This window comes from Dipodomys merriami, unplaced genomic scaffold (assembly GCF_024711535.1).
Source record: "Dipodomys merriami isolate MVZ:Mamm:240054 unplaced genomic scaffold, mDipMer1.0.p SCAF_14, whole genome shotgun sequence".
NCBI lineage: Eukaryota > Metazoa > Chordata > Mammalia > Rodentia > Heteromyidae > Dipodomys > Dipodomys merriami.
In genome coordinates, this window is record NW_027202715.1 from 33057027 (window position 1) to 33079864 (window position 22838).

Below are 22838 nucleotides of genomic sequence, written 5' to 3' on the forward strand. Positions count from 1 at the left end.
ACTGAATTTCTTAGAACTGAATCCTGATGGCCTCAAATTATTCTGTAGTTTATTCCAGTGGTTCTCTAAGTGTGATGTCCCAGGCCAGCAGTATCATTACACTCTACACTAACAGAGGCAGCACTTTGTCTTTCATTTACCCTGTTTCCCAGCACATGGTTTCTAATGAAAAATTAAAACTCTGAGATAGCTATCTCTAAAGAAGCACAAGACTACGAAAATTTAAACACCTTATAAGTGTAAATGTATTTCTGCTATACATTTCATCAAATTTATCCCCAGCCTTCTTCCATTTTAGTGACTATCCAAGTTAAATTTTCACTGCAATTTCCCACTGAAAAGTTTTAGTGGGCTTCAGATACATTACTAGAAAATAAAGAGAGTCATGAAGCTAAATAGACAAATGTTGGTTTGTTGTTTTTTTTTTTTTTGGAAGCAGTCATTGGAAAATTATTACTGCTTATTTTGTAAGAAGAGAAAGATTAGCTATCAAGTGGCAAATAAGGATATAGTATCTTACAATTTCTATGTGGTATTACATTTAATTATGTGTATAACATCACTTTAGAATACTAGTTTTAAAAGAAACAAAAAAATCCAATTCCCACCTGATTTTTTCAAGTAATGCTTAATAATTGAAGAAATTCCCTGAGGTGCCACAAAGTTGTAGTCTCCTTCATTCACCCTCATGCCTTCTATAGGAGCAGCCAGAGGTGCCAAAATCCCAAGAGCTAACAGTTCATCATAGAAACTGAAATCAGTTAACATACATAATATAAGTAATTACTATATTTCTACAATACTTCATTCTTTTTTTTTTTTTGTCAGTCGTGGGGGCTTGAACTCTGGGCCTGGGCGCTGTCCCTCAGCTCTTCAGCTCAAGGCGAGCGCTCTACCACTTGAGCTACAGCACCACTTCCGGTTTTCTGGTGGTTTATTGGAGATAGGAGTCTCACGGTCTCTCCTACCCGGGCTGGCTTTGAACCGCGATCCTCAGATCTCAGCCTCCTGCGTAGCTAGGATTACAGGCGTGAGCCACCAGCGCCCGGCAATACTTCATTCTTTTCTAACTATTCTTGAGATATTATATTTCCAAATCCTAAGTCGAAATCTTCATATGGTCAGCTCAACATATATTTTCTGCTAAGCAAAACTTGCAATTTTGGAGGAAAAGTTGATCTTAGCCAAGGTTTCTAGTGTTCCATATAATTCAAAACTAAAGACAATGACAATATAGACAAAGGTGTTTTGTACACAGATGTTAGCTTTGGTTAATATTAACTTCCACTGTGGATACTTGTCCTCTCATCCAGAAGTTATATTTATTGAGGTCTGCATTTGTTTCATGTAGCCTCTTATCTGCCTAATCTATACAATGCATGAATTGGGTATTTCAATTTCCTACTTTACTCAAAACTGACCTTTTATAACTAACAAACGTCAACAATGATGATAGCATAATTTCACTGTTACAAAAGGCAAAATGTAAAAATGTACTTAAGATCTTTTCCTTTAATACCATACAACCATTAAGACTGATTCCATCCGTGGCAAATAATGGCAAACTTACTTTTGGTGTTGTTTGGCGTAATGAGGAGTGCAAGTGATATACTGAGCACCCAGATCAGCCGTGCACTGGGGATTATGGGGACTGCTGGCCGTAGTCATTCTTCCCCCTTGAATTAAGTCACAGGTAAATATCAATGCATTAAGAGTCTTTCCCAGTACAATTCACCCCATGATACTCCCATGGATTTTAGATTTAAGAAAAAATACATTAAGAAACATTCTTTTTATCATGAAGCAGATGACAGGTACAATTAGATTACTTTGAAGACTGTCAAATATTGTTTTTACAGTCTTCAAAGTAATCTAACAAAGGAATAAGAGGGACGCATGTGCAACGCACCAGTGTCTCGCAGTGTTGTTGCACACGTGCAATGTGAATAAATGGTATCAATAAGTGAATGGATAAATCCAAGTGATGGATGAAACGCCGGATGGCCGAATCACAGGAAGAATCTTTGGGGTGTCTTTAACCGGATCCTCTAAGCTAGCTCTCTGGAAGATCCTGGTCTCTGAAGACTTTGGGATCCCTAAGTTTGTGGAGAAAGCTTCAAGGTCAGGGACATAGACATCCATCCATTTACTGGGTCTGGGCAGGCCGAGGCGGCGCGGTTACCAGGCCCACTCCCCCACCCACAGTCTAAAGAGAGGGAGGAACCGCTGCGGTCAGGTGACGACGCGCGCATGCTCAGGAGCGGCCCGCGGTTGCGCACCGACCGGGCTGCCTTCTCACGGGCTTCTTCCGCCTGGGCCGGCTTGGCCCGGCCATGTTCATCGCTGGGCACTCGCCAGCCTCTTCCCCCCTCCCCACCCACCCAGGGTTTGGCGGACAGACAACCCACCTGAGTCCCCAGCCTTGTCCCACACGGCCAGGTGCAAGGGACCTGTCACCTCTTTCCTCAGCAGCGCGGCGCACAAGCTTCCTGTCAGCCCGGCGCCCACAATCAGCACCCGCGCCATGGCGGTCTGGGCTTCACGGAGGCTCGCGGCGAGCTTTGGGGGGGATGGCGGCCCTGCCTGCCCGCGCCGGCGGCACCCGGCCCGTCTGTCTTCGCCGGTCCCCCGCGCCCCACCTGCCTGCGCCGGTCCCCCGCGCCCTGCACGCCCGGCCCCGGCCCGCGCCCGTCACCGCGGCGCTCCGGGCCATCTCCTCGAAGGCCTGCAGGGGGCGCCGCCATCCGGGCTTCCCGCCGGCTGACTGACGTCCCAGGGTCTGAATGGCCACCTCCAGGCAAGTGAGGGAAAGAGCATGTGCGAGAGAGACACTTGTAAGTCCAGCCATCGCAAGTCAGACTCCCTCCTTGGAGTCCCGTGAAGTGAGGATGGTAAGGTATCATTTCAGATGAGAGATAATTCGCGTGCTGGGACGTTGTACGTCACGGGGTCTCTCCCTCAGTTAAGTTCTGTATCCCACAACCATCCTTGTGCTCCCAGGGATGATAATGATGACCAAGGGAAGGAGAGTGAACCTTACTTACTCTGGTCCCTTCACCCAGCAATCTTAGAAGTTCTCAGGGAAACAGCAAAAAGCAACGTGAGGTAGGCAAGTATTACCACCATCGTTGTTTTGGGTCCAGCTTCCATGAAGGAGCATGTGATATTTGGCTTTCTTGAGCTTGGCTTAGGTGACTGAACATGATTAGTAATATGGGACAAGACTCTATAGATGAGATGTCTAGGTGAGATGAATGGGAGGGAGCAAAGGACCCTGAGGGGTGTAGAGGATCAAAATATGCTGTAAATATATGCATACACGTATATATATATATGTACATATAAAATATATATACACATATATGCTAATACTAAAAAGCAGTCCACTTTTTAAATTGATGATGGATTGATGTTAGGAGAAAGAGATGAAGAGAATGAGAAAACTATGGATGAATACACTGTCCTCTGAGAAGACATTCAAACTTAAAAATATAGAATTGCAAACTAGTGTTTCTTGGATACAACATTATCAAATTATAGAACAGAAAAGTCCAACTTACACAATGAATTGTATTGCAGTGTATTAATATGCCTAGCAAAATTTACTCATTGCATTCTTGCTCACTTCAGCACGTTGTGAGATAATTGTCAATAATGTAATTCATCCCTTGAGCTCAGGAGTTTCTGAGCTGAATTATTACAAGAGCTTTTTCATGGTTTCCTTACTCAATCTACATTCTACACTTAACATGTAGATCACTTTTTGTCATCTTCAAAAACATTCATAGCTTTCATGTTCATACAGAATCAAGTTCTTCTGTACAAGTAGAAAACTCGGAATATTCAGCAGTATTTGCACAACCTATGTTTGTGTTGTGATTAAGCTAAGTTTCTTGTCCTTGGAATATATCCTCAAAGTTCTCACTTTCTGTGGCAGTGGAAAATATTTATTTATGCCACTATAAGCATAGAACATACTTGACTTTGGCTTGAAATTTATAATAATCCTTCATTCTCTGTTTCTATGTCCTTGTCATAGATAGGATGATCTTATAAATCATTTATCTAAACTTTTAGTTTGTTAAGGCCTAGAGTAGCATTGTCTTGGTGTCTTAGTATTTTCTATTACTCTCAGCCTAAGGGGTGGGTTATGGTTTAGTCCATAGCTACACTAGCTATTGGTTCCATTGGCACTAGTGAATCTTTATGGAGAGGTGGGAATGACTGGGTGACCCAAATAAAATAAAAACTGCAAAACAGCTGCAATAATCCTTTGTTCAAATATTTATTCTGTTTAGTCACCTTTACCTTTTTCTTTAACCCACCTCTCTTCTTATTTCCCATCTTTGTAAAGCTGTTCTCATTCAACTTCAGGCTTAAAAATCATATAAGAGAAGTCTATAAACTTGACCTAATCACACTTAGATGTTATCATTCTTTTTAACTTGTTTTCTTAAGTAGTTATTGCTTTCCTGCTATTAGAATTTAATGCCAGTAGCCAGTACCATATCCAGTTCAGTATCCCTGGCAACTAGAATCAAAGTTAGAACTGTCAGGAATTAAAGGTCCACTAACTGCCAAGAAAGTATAAATGACTTTTGAGGATAATACTTAATACTTAAGGCAAAAATAGGTTGGTTGGTAACTCCTTGGATGATTTCAGTAATTTTCCTTTGACAGAAAGTGATTTTTATAGTATAATCTGATTGTAGTAATATAAAATATGTCAGCTAAGTGTATAACTTGGTCTCTCCTCACTTTATTATTGATAACTATAAATAATTGATGGAACACTTAAGGTATTTTAGGGGGTCTAAAACCAAAATGCAAAGCTCCCTTGTAAGTGGTAAAATCAGAATTTTTAAAGATTTTAACTGGCTGTTGGTGACATAAGTTTAATCCAAACAAATTGATTGAGGATATTCAGTCTTAATTTTTATGTTTAGGAAATAGTTTTATAAAATTAGGAAGAGCACTTAGGCCATTAGTAAGTCCTAAGGTCATTATGAGTTAAGAATATAATGGAGATGCCAATTAAAAATAATTACATTCATAGATATGATCTGAATATAAGCTATTATGATTGAATTATAATATACACAATGAGAGAAGTAATAGTTCCACACTATCTTGGTCAGGTCATATGGTGATCAGAGCACGATCCATCTTCAAGGTTCCCTGTTCTTGGAATCTTGAAAATACCTTAGTTTCTCTTATTGTTTCAGTTTTCTAGGAGAAACAAAATTAGGGTTACTCAAGCTCACCAAGGTAAATCTAGAGTTAATCAACATCATGATAAAGGTCCATGTGCAGAATTAGATGGGAATCTGACCCAGAATTTAATGTAGCAAAAACATCTCAAAGTGAAACATTTTAATTTTAGCAAAAGCAGCCTTTAAATCCCAGTTACAAAAGGAAGTAATCAAGTTTCCATAAATTAAAATTTTAATTTAGCAAGTTTAAGAAAAATAAATTCAGAGCTGGGCACTGATGGCTCACGCCTATAATCCTAGCTACTCAGGAGGCTGAGATCTGGGGAGGTTTGAAGCCAGCCCAGGCAAGAAAAGTCCCTGTGACACTCTTATCTCCAATAAACTACTCAAAAAACAGCTGGAAGTTGTCCTGTAGTTTAATTGGTAGAGTACTAGCCTTATGCACAAAGAGGTTCGGGGTGGTGCCTAGGCCCTGAATTCAAGCTCTAGGACTGGCAAAAAAATAAAAAATTTAAGTACATATTCTATATTTGCAAAACTATCTTCATTTTATATACAGATTCCAAATGTGGTGCCTTTTCACGCTGATATATTCCATCCTAGTTCTTGGCAGTGCTCATGATGTCTTTCAGGATCGAAAATCTGTGAACCCTGAAGCAAATATGAATATTGTGAGTTGTAAACAAATCTAAATTACTGGTATAACAGAGAATGATACTTTTCAAATCTTAGAATTTTTAAGTCAATAGGCTTATAGGCAAATATCTGTCTCTGCATGCAAATATTTGATAGAGATTACTGTTTCTCATCTACTGTTCTGTAGTAATCCCAGCCTTAATATGATTAAAAAATGTAAGTATACATATGCCTTCATAGGTGATGTGCAATTTATTTCCAATATATTCACATACATACAAATTTGAAATGCAAGATTAGATATATACATTGACATGAAAACATTTATGGATGTACATATTTTAAAATTGCATGTGATGAGTAGGTACAGGTGTGAAGAAATAGTATATAGAAAAGAAAAATTAGTAGGCTGGTTCTTGAGATATCTCTTTAAGAGTAATGTTTTGGAAGAATTTTTCTTTGAAAACCTAGTGTTTAAGATTAGTGCAGAGTACGTTTCATAAATATGTACCAGCTAAACAAATGTCTAATGGAAAAGTACATAAGCTGGGTCTGGGTTTGTTGGCACCTTACTATTTCAGAGGTGGAGACAGAAGGTTTGTGGTTTGATGTCAGCCAGGGCAAAAGAGTTAGTGAGACCATATCTAGAAAAAGAATCACAGCATAGTGGTGCTTATAGCAGTAATGGCAGCTACACGGAAGGCAGATGTAGGACAACTGGGGTCTGATTCAGTTCTGGAAAACTTAGGAGATCTTATCTGGAAAATAAGGCCAAATGGTCTAGGAGGCGTAACTAGAAGTTAAGTGAACTTTCATAAGTTATATGAGTTACAAATGGCAAATTTAATTGAAATTAATCACAATTTTATGCTGAAAAGATTTATTTTTCTTTATCCAGAGCCAAATAATTTCCTACTGGGGTTACCCTGATGAAGAGTATAATGTTGTAACAGAAGATGGTTATATCCTTGGCCTTTATAGAATTCCTTATGGGAAGACAAACAGTAACAATTCAGGTAATATTCATTTGAGGATAGATTAATGAAGTTATTGAGTCATTTCTTTTTAATTAATCTGAGAACATGGTGAAAGGAAGTATTTTAAGATAAAGAGAACAGTTAATTTCTCATATGTCTTCATGCTTTTAGAAGATAATCAGGTTCCCCATTGGGTCCTTGTTTAAGTAGTTTTAAGTATGTGAAGCACAAGTTTTCTTCATGAAAAACTTAACTCATTCCTCCACCATTTAATCACATTCAGCATCAGAGCTATCAATCAAAATGATCAGATGTTGATTTTCTAGAATTTCTTTGTTTTAGGAAGTAGAACCACATTGTTACCCTCCTTCTTTGGATTTGAAAAAAGCCAGTATATAATTCTTTCTTTGTGTGCAATTCTCTACTATAATAATAGCAGATTGATCAAATTGGATCTTTATCACCATAGTAAGTATATTGGCATGAGAGGAATATGGTGAGAAATACCCTTGAATTTGTCACCAAATTTGGGCCATCATCTTAAATCTGCCAATTATTAGTAGAACATGTATTTGATTACATTTGCTTGTTCAGCTGATTGCCCCCAATAAATGACAAGAGTCTTTATTATTTCCTAAAATTTTCTCCCTGAAAAAAGTGTTTCTCATAATTTAGGACAGTCTTCATACTCTTATTTTGAATATGAAAATATTCTTCAGAAGACCTTAATTTGAAAGCAATCAGTGTAGGGTTTTTGTTGTTGATTTGTTGTTGTCTTATTTGTGGCGGGGGGGGTAGGGGGGGAGAGGAGACAAGTACTGGGGTTTAAACTCAGGGTTTTATGCTTACTAGGCAGGCACCGTACCATTTGAGCCACATCCCTAGCCACTTTTTTTTGTTTGTTTTTTGTTTGTTTTTTGTCTTTTGTCAGTGGTGGGGCTTGAGCTCTAGGCCTAGGAGCTGTTCCTGAACAATTCAGCTCAAGGCTCATGCTCTACCACTTGAGCCATCGCGCCACTTCTAGTTTTCTGGTGCTTTTTTTTTTATTGTGATTAAGTGATTACATAATTTCCCAAATTTCACAGTATTGTGGAATAATGATGCTCATTTAAAGTCACAAGCTCATTCTAACTTTCCGGGAGCAAATTGCCTATCACGGTCTATAACATATAACAGTGTACACATCTAGACCATACATGTGATCAGCAGCATGGGGATATTTAGTAGTGGTTCAACCAGATGAGTGAAAGTTCTTTGTTTCTTAAGTCCTGTTAATTTTGTCGTATCACCTAACATTTTGGATTTAACATCCACTTATCAGGGAGACCATATACCGTTTGTCTCTTTGTTCTTGGCTTACCTCGCTCAACATGATTTCTTCTAGCTCCATCCATTTCCCTGCAAATGCCATTATTTTGTCATTTCTAATGGCTCCTAGCCACTTTTGCATTAGTTATTTTACAGGTAGGAGAAATTGCTTTTCTTGTCCAAGCTAGCCTATGCTGTTCCTCTATTGTACACTTCCTGCATAATGCTGTGCCCAGCTTGAAGTCTTGCCAACTTGTATGCCCAGGGTTGGCATAAACCAAACCCTTATCCATGAGGCTACCATGTTTGTTTGTATCAGATCATAGTTGTAATTTTTCACAAACAGTTGAAGCAGCATAGAGTGAGCCAAAGATGCCTCAAGTCTTAAAATGAGTTCATGCAGAAAAATCTAAATTCAAGTTTCTGAAGTTTTTCTCAGATATTTTTGTAACCGTACTGTGGTCCTCAATATGGTAGGAGTTCTACCCAAAACACATAATTCACTCTTCCTCAAATTACTTTCTTACAACAGAAACTAAGGTTTTTGTTTTGTTTTATTTTGTTTTCACTGCCCAGGAAGCCTTATGACTTTTGCCTTGAATTGGTGACAGCAAAACTTTGACCAGTTTGTTCTTCAGAAATGTTGTTGGCACTCAGCAACAGCTGTCCCTTTCTGCCTCCTCCCCTATTTTTTCTATCTTTGTCAATTATGGGATGTACTGTTAAAGTACTTTGTGTAATTTCATTTCTGGATTTTATTTTAGTTCATTACAGATGAACTAAAGTTCTATGGGGAACACAGAAGAGATCAGAGCAAGGATGTGATCTCTACTGAAGTGTAAGCTTTAGCTTGGTGGCTTGAGGTGATAAAGAACTTGAAGTGAATCAGAGTTGATCTAACCTTGAATCAAATGATTTAGTCTTTTGTACCCTGGTGTCAGTTATTCAAAGTGTAGGTTTGTCTGTCTTTGAACCCCACTATGGAGATTCCCTTCTAGCCAAAATTACATTATCCAAAAAGGTAATATTTTTAAGAACCTTTAAAGTACAGATTGAAACTCTGAAAATTCTGATAACATGTTGAATATGTCTGAAAAATGTGATCATAAAGTTCTAAAAATGAAATGTGAAGGTGAAAAAAAGCATGGAAATATTTTATATAATGTTATATAAATTATCCAGGAGTACTCAAATCATTATTAGATATTTAATTTAATTATTCACTCTTTCTAATATTTATATAAGTGGGATGTGACTTAATTGCTTATTTGTTTATTCTTAAAAATCAGTACATGAATATCTATCAGTATATGAAATAACTATTGTGGGCTTAAACATTAGGGATTTACCTTCATTTGTGTAGTATTTAAAACTTCCAAACCATCATTATTAAAGGTTGCATTTTAGTTACTAGCTTTTCATTTAGATGCTACACAATTTAAAATTTAAATTATATGTATTTTCTCCCCAGCTCAAAGGCTTGTTGTGTACTTGCAACATGGTTTACTTACCTCTGCCAGCAATTGGATTTCCAGTCTTCCCAACAACAGTCTAGGCTTCATTCTGGCAGATGCTGGTTATGATGTGTGGATGGGAAACAGCAGAGGAAATACCTGGTCCAGGAAACATGTATACCTAGAAACAAATTCCAGTGAGTTCTGGGCTTTCAGGTAAATGTAAAATGAAGTAACTTTCGATTTTATTTTTAAAAGTCTGTTGAGAAATTTCTTTTGAATGAAATAATATAAAATTTAGGTGTCACATTTTTCTCAGGACTTTCCAGAGATCATAAAAATTTATATTTAAATTTTTTTAAGTAGAGCTTGAAAATTATAGAGAGCTTGTTTAATTTTGAACTAGTTTCCCATTATTCAGCAGTAATTTCGTTTTCTCATTTGGTACCTTGCCAACTACTTCCACCCTTGCTTTACCAACTTTTGCCCTCCATGACTGATGTTTAGTCCCTCCAGTGTATTCATAACATATACACAATTTCATTATAAGACACCTGTGATTACGTTTCCTTCACTGGGTTCCTCATGAAGTCTTTAATCCATATAAATTTTTGATAATGCCCCAAATGGTTGAGAATTGCCTTTATTCATATTCATTACATATTCCATATCTTCAAATATTGATATACTAATAGTAGAAAGTGCTATTATCTCTCTTTTTGTTTTATAGTTTTGATGAGATGGCTAAATATGACCTTCCAGCTTCCATTGATTTCATAGTGAAGCAAACTGGACAAGAAGAAATATTTTATGTAGGCCATTCACAGGGCACTACTATTGGTATGAAAAAAAAAAGATCATTGGGGCTGGGAAGGTGGCTCAGTGGTAGAGTGCTTGCTTTGCATACATGAGGCCCTGGGTTCAATTCCTCAGCACCACATAAACAGAAAAAGCTGGAAGTGGAGCTGTGGCTCAAGTGGTAGAGTGCTAGCCTTAAGCCAAAGAGCTGAGGGACAATTTCCAGGCCCAGAGTTTAGGCCCCATGACTGACAAAAAAAAAGATGATTGCTATTTGTACATTTATTACTTTAAATAATAATGTCTAAAACATTAATCCTAGCTCATGAGGCTGAGGATCTGTGGATTAGGGTTGGAAGCCAATTTGGGAAGGAAAATCTGTGAGACTCTTATCTCTAATTATTCACCAAGAAGCTATAGCTCAAGTGGTAGAGGATGACTTAGAAAAAAAGCTCAGGGGCTGGGCGCGGGTGGTTCACGCCTGTAATCCTACCTACTCAGGAGGCTGAGATCTGAGGATTGTGGTTCAAAGCCAGTCCGGGCAGAAAAGTCTGTGAAACTCTTATCTCCAATAAACCACTAGAAAACAACAAGTAGGACTGTGGCTCAAGTGGTAGAGGGCTCACCTTGAGCTGAAGAATACAAGGACAGCTCCCAAGCCCAGAGTTCAAACCCCACGACTGACAAAAAAACAAAACAAAACAAAAAAAGCTCAGGTACAGTGCGTAAGCCCTGAGTTCAAGTCCCAGGACTGGCACAAAAAAAAGAAAAGAAGGCAAGGAGTTAAAAAAGACATTCAAATTAGGCTGAGTTTGGTGGTCTAATTTACAGGCCTGTAATCTGAGGAGGCAAAGACAGGAAGAACACAATTTGAGGTTATTATAGGTGAAAATTAGGGAGAGCTCATCTCAGCAAACAAGTCAGGCATGACAGTAGACGCCTGAAATCCTAGATACATGAAGGTATAGGCAGCAGATTCCAGTCTAGCCTGGGCAAAACAAAACAAAACAAGGCTTTATCTAAAATAACCTAAAAAGCAAAAAGACTAGAGGCATGGTTTAAGCGGTAGGGTGCTTCTTGCCTAGCACATATTAAGTTCATGAATTCAAATCCCAGTACTGGCAAGCATATTAATATATGAAGTAAAATAAGTCTAGAACAAGTTTGCTGATTCTCAACTAAAGTATATAATTCATTAATGTGAAAATTTTATCTCATTTTTATCATTCTAAGTTATACAAATGTTCAATATTCCTGATTTTATTCAGTGTAATTTTCATTAGTTTCAAGCTATATTGTTTAAGTCAGATTTGTTACTAAAATAATTCTTTGTGGCTATATGTAAAATTCTAATTAAATGTATTATGCTGTGACCAATAAAGTATCACTGCTAGTGATTAAAATTGTTGCTAAGTTAAGAAATGCCTGGATGTATTAATGAATTGTTGAGACTGATTTTGAACTTTATTCTCTATGCTATCATTTTTTACATTCTAGTGCTTCTTTAAACTGCCTTAGTAATTTATATCATTTTTTCTTTCAGCTTTTATAACGTTTGCCACCATACCAAAGATAGCTGAAAAAATCAAAATATTCTTTGCCTTAGCACCAATTGTTTCTATTAAACACATGAAATGCCTTTTACTTAAAATGGCAATCAAGTGGAAGTCAGTAATCAAGGTATGTTCTACCTTTCTTTTCTATAGTCCATTACCTAAAATGACAATGCTTTCAAAATAAGAAGACTTCACTATATTTGTGCAGCCACATGTATGAAATGGGATGTTTAGCTTCATTTATACTGGAGTCTTGTCTTTGTAAAGGAATGGAATATTACTTTATCTTTGGACACTTCATTGTGAGAGGAAACCCAGTGATGAAATTACTACTCTGTTCCCAACGTTTCCCTTAGTTTTTCTCTTTATATGTACTGAGGATCAAATATGCTGGGTATAAATGTGATAGATTTAAATTTCTTAAACTCTGGTGAGATGATTCATTTAATTTTATGCACAGTAAACACATCAAGCCATTTCTTTTTTATACATTTTTTTGTAAAAATACTGTATAGAGTGGTTACAGTTACACGAGCAAGGTAATGAGTACATTTCCTATAGAGCATTGTTGCCTCCTCCTTTGTTTCCCCTACTATCCTTTTCCCCCCCACCTCCCCCACTATCCCCCCTCCCCCACCAAAGTTGTAAAGTTTGTTTTCAACATAGTGTCTTGTACATCTCATTGTTACAATGGGTCAACCTGTATCCCTATTTAAGCATTTCGGTTTTTCCCTTCCCCTCCCCAAATTAGAGAAGTGTATATACAAGATGCAGGGCACCGGAATCAAATACAGTGAACAGGGGTTATACCATGGGGGAAGGAACATATAGAGAGAAAAAAAAATCACACAGTACATTATAAATACATTAGAACCCCCATCTTGGGGTTCATTTCGCTTAACATCATCTTATATGGTCATATGTACATAGCTTTTGACCTTTTCTGCTTGTCCTAGACATGTTCTAGTTATTGCAGATAAGAGAAACCATGGGACCTATGTTTGAGTCTGGCTTACTTCACTTAATATAATTTTTTCCAAGTCTTTCCATTTCCTAACAAATGGAGCGAAGTCATTCTTTCTGATGGAGGCATAGAATTCCATTATATATTTATATACCATATTTTCTTGATCCATTCATCTACTGAGGGGCATCTGGGTTGGTTCCATATCTTAGCTATGGTAAATAATGCTGCTGTAAACATAGTTGTGCTGGTAGCTTTGGTATGGCCTTTTTTGTGATCATTTGGGTAAATGCCCAAAAGTGGGATTGCTGGGTCATAGGGGAGCTCTATATGGAGTCTTTTGAGGAACCTCCAGACTGCTTTCCAAAGTGATTGAACAAGTTTACACTCCCACCAACAATGCAGTAGGGTTCCCTTCTGATCAAGCCATTTCTTAATTACTGTGGTCTTTCAAATGCGATAAAGGTAAATTTATTTTACAGGCACTTTTTGGAAACAAAGACTTCTTCCCTCAAACTTCATTTAATAATTTCCTTGGTTCAAAACTGTGTCCACGACGGATTTTGGATAAGATTTGCCTCCATACCTTGTTTACAATGTTTGGACATGATTCAGATAACTTAAATATGGTGAGAATGACTTGTACTTAAAATTTTTTCTGTTGTAGTTTGCTTACATTTTGCCTTGTGGGTCATTTTATGATTCATCTACATATGCTGGTAGATTTTTATGGCTAAGATTATATAATTAATTTGCCTTAGCAAGCTGAGATTATTTACTTCTGTATTGACTTGCAATTGTGATGGAAAACTTTAGTAACTGTTGCTATTGTATGTTACTTTGTTGAGACTTAATACTTAAACGGTTACTATTTCCCACAATTCTTTCTCTTATAGTTTGGTTCCTAACAATCTTACACCTCCCTTGTTGTTTCTTTAATAATTATAATTAGTGCCTGCCAATTATCTTTAAGTTTCTAGTATTCATACATATTCCCACAGAGGCAAACAGTTGTGGAATAGCAAGAACTGTTGGGCAGAGTTAGGAGTATATAGATGTAGATGTATATAGTAGTATATATGTATATGTAGTATATAGATGTAGAATAGATGTAAACATCTATTTGAACTTGTTAATCACAGCAATTTAAAATCCAGATTTGTCAGATGCAGTTGCAACATGTTAGGTGGTGGTTGGTTCTTAAATTTAGGCTTTCAAAAAGGCTTCTCAATTTGAATCAGTTTATACTCAAAGATCTAGTGGGTTTTTTTCCTAAATTTTCGTATACATTTTAATGCTACAAGGTTAGGTTGATTTTATTCAACCTTATGAAGGTCTTAACCCATTCTCAGCTATACAGACAACTAAAAGCATAAGAAAGAAATGTTTTACAATATGAGACTTTTTAGTTCTTACTCTTTTGCTTAGTATAGTATTAAGAAATCGATTTTCTGCATTTAGATAAACAGTAGCACTTTTATATCCTCCTTTTTTCATACTTTACACACATTTTTTGGGGGGGGGAGGTCGGTCGTAGGGCCCGAACTCTGGGCCGGGGCACTGTCCCTCAGCTCTTCAGCTCAAGGCTAGCACTCTACCACTTGAGCCACAGCGCCACTTCCGGCTTTTTTTCTTTTTGCTTATGTGGTGCTGAGGAATCGAACCCAGGGCCTCATGTATGCAAGGCAAGCACTCTACCACTGAGCCACCTTCCCAGCCCTTTACACACATTTTTATGCATCTATTATGACAAGTTTGGAAGAATTGAAAGTCTTTATTCTTTAGCCTTATCCATCCAGTCTACAATTTGGGTATTACATTTGCCCAGTACTATATTTTTAGCAATTATAGTATATCTCTGAAATTTATTTTTCCATAAATTATTGAAAAACTTAGAGACTATATTCTTAGTCTTCAAATTTGTGGGTATTTCTTCTGGGCCAGAGGTGAAAGCATTATTGGTTATAATATATTTGTGCTCAACAAGCAATCCAGAATTTTTACTTTTCCCAATTATTATTTTTTTTTGATGACAGAGATTTCTCATGACATATATTCTAACACTCTGAAAAAAATTGATGGTGAAAGAAATTCTAACTAAGATGAATGGGAGTGAGCCTGAGCTGTCTAGGTACAGTTATCAGGGGATTGTGATTTTGAGTTATTCTTTTTTTAGTTTTAAAAACTTGATTTTAGAGTGGGTTAGGAGCAATGGGTGACATTGTTATCAGACACTTTGTATTCATATACTGTTTTGTAGAATGGGAACTTCTTAGTACAACCACTTAAAGATAATAAAAATTTTTTTAAAAAATGTTAATTTTATTGTCAAGGTGATGTATAGAGGGGTTGCAGTTAAATAAATCTAACTTGTTACTACTTCCCTCATTTTTCTCCCTTTTTCCCTCCCCATGTTATCTTGTGAGTATCACTATTGCATAGATTCCTACTTGTCCTTTGTCTCAGCATTTTGTTGTTCCCCTTCCCTTCCCTAACTCAGATAAATGTATATACAATACCCAGGGTACTAGAATCCAATACAGTGACAACAGGGTTTAAACCATAGAGGAAAAAAACACAAAAGAAAAGAGAAATCATGTAGAACAACACCAAAGAAAAACCTCTTGTGTCCATGTCTTGGAGTTCATTTCACTTAGCATCATCTTGTATGGTCATATGTGCATAGCTATTGAACTATTCTGCTCACCTGCTAAGATTAACCTAGATGTATACTAATTATTACAAATAAAGGAGACCATGGGACCTGTGTTTCTTTGTCTGGCTTACTTCACTTAAAATGATTTTTTCCTAGTCCTTCCATTTCCTCAAAAATGGAGCAGTGTCATTCTTTCTGATGGAAGTATAGAATTCCAATATATGTGTGTACACACACACACACATATAATGTGGTATAAAGATCCATTCATATACTGAGGGACATCAGGGTTGGTTGCATATCTTAGCTATTGTAAATTCTTTTGAGGGATGGTTTTTTTCTTTACATTTCTGACCAGGGCAGAGATTCCAGAAAACATCTCGGATTCTCTATTGATAGGCATGGACATTCAACTTTTCATGCAGAAGGATCAATTCTTAGTGTGCTTTGAGTTGTGAAAGATTCTAACTCAAATTAGGGCATAACAGAAGGAATTTCTACAGGTTCCATCCAGAAAACTAAACAATATAGTGGACCTTACTTAACCATAGGGAGGAATTAATATTAGAGAGTGAAATACATACCTTCTCAAGAGTTTAAGTTATAGAATCTTTCTTTTAGAAAGGTTCAGTCCATGTTTAAATTTTTCTGTCAGAAATTTTGTCTCTAAAATTTTAAGCTCTCCAGCTTCAATGGAAACAAAATAACTTACTTTTTCAGTTTTACTCAAGTACTATTGGCAGTCAGAATTATTTTTATTTGAAATTCATAATGTAATGATTTGGTATATGTATGCACTGTCAAATGAATACCATAATCATTCTCAAATATTTCACTTTTCCCTATTCACTTATCCATTTGTAGAACATTTAGCTTGATATTCTGAATCTTAAGTATTGTCAATAATATTGCAATGAACATGGGATTTCAGGTATCATTTGGGCATACTGATTCCATTTCCTTTTGATATATGCTTAGTTGTGCTAATTCTCAGTTTTATGGTAAGGCCTCTATCCTGTTTCCTATCATAGTTGTGCTAATTAACATCATCAACAGGGTACAAAGGCTCTCTCTTCCCTGCGTGTTATCTTTCATTTTTTTATGACCATTACACCAGTGTGAAGTCATGTCTTATTGTAGTTTTAATTTGTGTTTTCCATGATGATTGACTTGGGCATTTTTCATTAACCAGTTTGTCAATTGGTATGTCGTTTGAGGTGTTCAGAGCCTTTGTTCACTTTTTAATCAGGTTATTTGTTTTTATGCTATTGAGTTGTTTCAGTTCATTGTTATTTCTTCTAACTTAAGCGTTATCCATTTGTGTCTAAATTGTATAAATTTTTATAAATTTAAATTTTGATTACTTTTATTTGTAGCTTTAATTTCTTTTCCTTTAGTTTGATGGTTTGGTTTTTTTGAGTTTTGATGCTATTTCTTAGAGATATTTTAAGTTTTTATCCATATTAATTCTAATGTGCATGGTATTTTTAAATGTTTTACTAATCCATTTTTAACTAATCCAGAGTGGTGACACTCAAATAGATTAGTCAATAATGGTACAATAATTTCTCTTGAAAGTAGGCCTTGCTGATAACAGTATAATTTGGTCTATTTCTAAGGGCTTCTATTTCCCTCATCCTGGAAACACGAGGACATTTTCCTTTTTTCTGTTTGTTTATATTTTTCATTATTGCTATATATTGATTATATTTTTTATTATTGGTATATACTGATTGTACAATAAAGGGCTTCATAATGACTTTTATCTCTTTGTATACACACACATATACTTGATCCTGTTCACCTACTATATTACTGCTTTTTTGTTTTTTGAGACAAGCTCTCTCATTGTGTAATTCAGGCTGTACTCAAACACTTCAGCCTCCCCAGTGCTGGGATTACAGGTGTGTATGAACACACCCAGCTCCATTACCCTTGCTAATTCTCCTTTCTACCTCTTCTTTTCTTTCCATATTTCTAATAGTTCTAATAGTCCCACATTTACTATCACCCCAAGTTCCACATGTGAACAACAAAAACCCCAAACAAACATGTGATACTTATCCTTGTGAGACTAGCTTCTTTCACTTAACATGACAATTACCAGTTCTACTCATTATCCTTCAAATAAAAATATTTCATTCTTCTTTATGACTGAATAAAGACATAAGCATATATCCATATTTTCTTTTTTCATCCATTGATACAGGGGGAAAGGAACAGCTGTACATTATTGGCTGGTGAAAATGTAAATTAGCCAGTCCAGCTACTATGGAAACCACTACAAAGGTTTCTGAAAAAAATTAAAAATGGAACTTGTATATGATTTAGCTTTATTACTTCTGGGTCTAGATCCAAAAAAAATGTTGTGTTTATCGCTGCACTATTCACAATTCAGCTAAATCTTTAGGAGTTTTTCTATGATATTCTTTCTGAGATCCTGCTAAAGCTCCACAGATCTGTAAGGATGTCCTTCCAAGACTGCCAAGGCTCTGCTCAGACTTTTTGCACACTGTTTAACAATTTATCCATTTCTTTTCATTTCTAACCTCTCTACTGGTTTTCACTTGGATATGTGCTTATGTTTTAGTAAGTTGTGATTCTCTATATTCACCTACTAGTGTCTCCAATTTTCTGTGGGAGGAATAGACTAGTTTGTACCTTGAGATCTTAATTCTTGGATATATGCAAGCTGAGCTGCTACTTTTCAGGATGTTTAACCTTTTACTTGTTAAGATAGAGTGGTGACTGCTGAACCCCTTTCATGCTGGACCAGAAATGTGAACTCCTCTGTGTTCTTCCTTGTTTTGAAAGATATTTACTTACTGTAGTGTGTGTGTGTGTGTGTGTGTGTGTGTGTGTGTGTGTGTGTGTGTGTGTGTGTGTGTAGAGTTAATCAATTTTTGTTGGAGATTACAGATCAAATAAGTTAGAAATAAATTATAGTTTCTCTAAAAGTTGTAGAATTTAGTAAGTGCATAAGTATATTATTGATATTTATTAAAATTGACTTTCCATCTTTTCAAGTAATTTTAAATACCAAAATTATGTTTTCTCATTGAAATAAATATAAACGTTTATTTTTAACCTTTAGAGTCGTTTGGATGTTTATTTTTCACACAATCCAGCAGGAACATCTGTTCAAAATATTCTCCATTGGAGTCAGGTAGTAACCATAGTGGATTTCAATGTGATTTATTTTGGACCATTCATGGTTTACTCCATTTTTTAGATACCATGTTATTGCCATGTAATGACACATTAGAATGATAAAATTATTACATATCTTTTGTATTTCTTTATTGTTTAAAAATGTATTAATGTCATAATCTATTAGATCTTCTAAATTTAAAGAATGTAATATAATATATATTTATGAGTAAATGTCAGTCAAAATTAGTCTTGCCTTTTTGGGGATGGGAAAAGAAAGTTTAAGTTGTAGACTGGCAGTTTCCGTGGTATAAATATTCCTATTATGGCTGGTTTCAACCTATCAATGTGGTGCCATTGTGTTGAGAGTTGGGAAAAGAAACCTGCAATTAATTATCTCTTATAAACTGGCTGTCACATGGCACTAAATGAAGACATAAGGCTTACTGGAATAAATTTAAAAGATGGTTTTAGATGGATGCAAAACAATCTGAACAAATGACATTGACATATACTTTAAGTGATTAAAATGGTAAATTTTAATTTTATATGTATTTTACTATAAGTCTTAAATAGATAATTATGGAAAGTAGAGGTTGTGAAAAATCTTTTTTGGAATTTTTCTGTAAAGAGAATAAAGCTATTTAAAAGAGCTGGGATGGGAAATGAGAAATTAAATCTGCCTTAAGAGAAATTAATGTCATTTTTTTTTTGATTAATGAAAATGCCCTAGTAAAAAGGAAATGAAATAGGAGAAAGGGGGAAGAATTCTAGGATAAACAACATCTGGTGGGCTGGGAAGGTGGCTCAGTGGTAGAGCGCTTGCCTTGCATGCATGAGGCCCTGGGTTCGATTCCTCAGCACCACATAAGCAAAAAGAAAAAAGCCGGAAGTGGCGCTGTGGCTCAAGTGGTAGAGCACCAACCTTGAGCTGAATTGCTAAGGGACAGTGCCCAGGTCCAGAGTTCAGGCCCCACGACCAGACCCCCCCCCCAAAAAAAATCTGGTATAGACAAGGAATATTTAAGCATTCATTGAAGATAGAAATATATTTCCTGATAGAAATTTTCTGATAGAAATTCATTTTCTGGTAAGTGTATTGGTACAGTAGACTCTATACTCAGTTATTTTCCAATAGTGTAAGGATTTTTATTAAAATAAAAAGCAAGTTTTAATAAAAGAAATTATGGCCAGATGCTACTGGCTCATGTCTGTAATTCTAGGTACACAGGAGGCTGAGATTTGAGGATCATGGTGTGGACCCAGCCTGGACAGAAAGTCTATGAGCCTCAGATTAACCAGCAAAAAAGCTAGACAAGAGGAATGGCTCGAGTAGTAGAGTACCAGCCATGAGTGGCAAATCTGAGCAAAAATGCAAGGCCCTGAATTCAAGCTCTGTTTACAAAAAAAAGGAAAAGGAAGGAGGAAGGAGGGAGGGAGAAACTAAATATAGTCTGTTCACTTTTTTTATTCTATTTCAGCTTCAATATTCTACTCACTTGAAAGCTTTTGACTGGGGGAGTGCTGCTCTGAACATGGTTCATTTTAATAAGGTACATTATTATATATAAACTAATAACCATTATCTTCCTAATTGGTTCAAATAATTTTGTTATAGATCAAGGATCATTTGTAAACCTCCAGAGTATAGTAACACATTGAAAAGTACCAACAGAGTGCAGTTATATTAATTCAGATTCTTATTGGCATTGCCAAACAAAATAATTTTTAATGTTTTTCTATATTTAATCATAAATATACTTGCACTAGTCTAGAGAAATTGAAAAATAGAATAAATGATCATACCTGAAGATGAAAAATAATTGCATTTATAATACATACAACTCTATATTTAGTTGAAATAAAAGACACTATGTTGGAAACAAACTTTACAACTTTGCAGAGGTGGGGGGAGGAGTTGGGAAGGTGGGGAGAAAAGGGATGGTAGGAGAAAAACAAAGGAGGGGTAACAATACTCAATAAGAAATGGACTCCTTACCTTGCTCATGTAACTGTAACCCCTCTGTATAGTATCTTTACAATAAAAAGTATATATTTAAAAAAGACATGAGAAAATTTTTACACTAAAACCAGGTAGTCTATTTGGAGAGAGAGGATTATTACATGTAATAATCCAAAACAACTGAGAAGTTAATGAGAAGGTGGTAAAAAGAAAAAAACCAAACTATATAAGTATGATGGCAAAATTCTCTTTGTCTCTCAACTCAAGTCTGTGTGACTTTAAGTTTTTCTATCTCAGCTGAACTTTAAGGCCCAATATGGTCTTCTCATACGTAAAAGGAATTGAATATCAAACTCATTGAGGTGTGAGAGTTAACCTTGACTGGCAATATTTATAATTTATTAATATATATATTGATATTAATCCAGACACAAAAACTGATCAAAATAACTGCATGCCACTTCATTATTACTTAAAACAATACTTAAGAGTTTATATAAACTATAGAATATTTTCATAGTCAGAATTAAAACAAAACTAGTTCATACCTTCATATTTTATATTTATGTTTGTTTTTTTTCTAAGTGAAACTTGTAATGCTTTTGCTTTCATACTTATTTCCATAAGTCCACTGTTGAGCTAATTAGCTGTAACTTATATTAAAGTAGTATTTAAAATGCATCACTCACAAACAGTAAAGTTTCTAATATATTTTGTGAAAACCTTTTATAATTATTTTTAGACAACTCCTCCATCGTACAATGTGACAAATATGAACGTGACAACTGCAACTTGGAATGGTGAGAAGGACTTGTTGGCTGACCCTGAAGATGTTAAATTTTTGTATTCTGAAATCACAAACATCATTTACCACAAATCCATTTCTCATTACAATCACATGGACTTTTTGTTTGGATTAGATGCCTATCATCAGGTTTACCATGAAATCATTGATATTATCAAAGATAATCTATAAACATCCCTGGTATTTTGTATTTAAGGACTTAAATACTTCCTATTCAAATCTAATTATTTTTCTCACTTTTTATTTTTTACATATTTAAATAAAGAATTCAACAAAGTAATCTTTTTCAAGTTTTTCCTTGCTCTAAAGCCTTCTATCATTAAATCAGTGGTATTCATCATTGCAGGATAATAGCATATTATAAATATGTCCAACATCTATTGAGTTCCTTAACAGAATTTAATTAGCTGATATCAGGACCAATTTTAAAACAGAAGAGGTGGAGTTTTTTTTTTTGTTTTTAGTTTTTATTGTCTTCAAAAGAATATGTACTCTCTTTATCTATAAAAAAACTTGGAAAGCTAAGTGATGACATGAAAGAGATAGAAGCCCTCAGAAATTACCAAGCAGAAAACAGAATTAAACAATAAATTAGAAAGTCTCTTTGGCAGAATAGATGATGTGGAAGACAGAGTCTCAGAGTTGGAAGAGGAGACCAAATTGAACAAGTAGAAGTAATTATGTAGAAGAAATTCAAGAAAACATGAAAAGAGCTTTCTGGAACTTCAGAAATCAATTCCAAGTATGAGGCTAATAAGTATCAAAGAAGGTGAAGAGGAAATAACCAAGCAATAGGAAAAATATTTTTTGGAATCCTAGCAGAGAACTTCATACATATTCTGAAAGAAAGGACCATTTGGATACAAGAAGCAGGCCAGACCAGAAAAAAACATCCTACTGCAATATTATACTCTGCACAGGATCAAGAGAGACCAAGGAAAGGATCCTTAAGCCTGTCAGAGAAAAAGGACTGATTACTTACAAAGGAAAACCAGTCAGAACAACTACAGATTTCTCAGCTGAGACCATGAAAGCAAGATCCTGGCATGATATATTCCAAACCCTAAAATTAAACAATTACCATCCCAGAATACTGCATCCACCAATGCTTTCCTTCATAACCAAGAAATAAAGCATTCCATAACAAAGAAAAACTGAGATAATTTATATCCACCAAACCACCACTATAGAAGATAAAGACTTCATTCACACAGAAAATCAACAAGAATACAATATTGGCAGAGAAAATGCTCCTCACCTGAAAAGCAGTTAACTATAATAAGAATAGAGGAGGCACATTCCATAAGGAGATAAATGACACGACAAGCATTTCCAGACACCTCTCAGTCTAATCTTCA

General features: G+C 35.7%; 2 protein-coding genes across 8 annotated transcripts in view; one reads left to right on the forward strand and one right to left on the reverse strand.

The window, feature by feature from the left end:
• The window catches only part of Rnls (renalase, FAD dependent amine oxidase), a 310663-nt gene extending 308137 nt beyond the window's left edge, over positions 1–2526 (reverse strand). For 3 of the 4 annotated variants that reach the window (XM_070021136.1, XM_070021133.1, XM_070021137.1), the window contains exons 1-3: positions 2409–2526; positions 1571–1676; positions 609–751 (exon numbers count right to left, since the gene is read on the reverse strand). In XM_070021136.1, coding sequence (XP_069877237.1) covers positions 609–751; positions 1571–1676; positions 2409–2526 — 367 coding nt within the window. Of the gene's footprint in view, positions 1–608; positions 752–1570; positions 1677–1909; positions 2191–2408 lie in introns of those variants that run through there. The other variant, XM_070021135.1, reaches the window with a different exon arrangement.
• A 68-nt stretch (positions 2527–2594) lies between these two features.
• Positions 2595–21750, forward strand: LOC138826098 (lipase member J-like). 4 transcript variants are annotated; one of them, XM_070021129.1, is made up of 10 exons: positions 2595–2896; positions 5773–5884; positions 6748–6865; positions 9606–9804; positions 10319–10428; positions 11930–12066; positions 13389–13535; positions 18657–18728; positions 20194–20265; positions 21418–21750. In XM_070021129.1, the coding sequence occupies exons 1-10, from the start codon at positions 2784–2786 to the stop codon at positions 21649–21651; spliced, it is 1314 nt and encodes a 437-aa protein (XP_069877230.1). In that variant the 5' UTR covers positions 2595–2783; the 3' UTR covers positions 21652–21750. The 4 variants fall into 4 exon arrangements, with proteins under 4 accessions (XP_069877230.1, XP_069877231.1, XP_069877232.1 ...); XM_070021131.1 differs by having other exon boundaries at positions 2803–2891; XM_070021132.1 differs by lacking the exon at positions 2595–2896 and adding an exon at positions 4608–4683.
• The last annotated feature ends 1088 nt before the right edge of the window (positions 21751–22838 follow it).

What these genes read in the sequence shown, in the direction of transcription:
- LOC138826098 (XM_070021129.1), top strand. Translation starts at nt 2,784, where the DNA reads ATGGCCACCTCCAGGCAAGTGAGGGAAAGAGCATGTGCGAGAGAGACA. An exon ending in CTGAAGCAAATATGAATATT is followed by an intron (nt 5,885 to 6,747) that starts GTGAGTTGTAAA and finishes TTCTTTATCCAG; the next exon opens with AGCCAAATAATTTCCTACTG. An exon ending in GACAAACAGTAACAATTCAG is followed by an intron (nt 6,866 to 9,605) that starts GTAATATTCATT and finishes TTTTCTCCCCAG; the next exon opens with CTCAAAGGCTTGTTGTGTAC.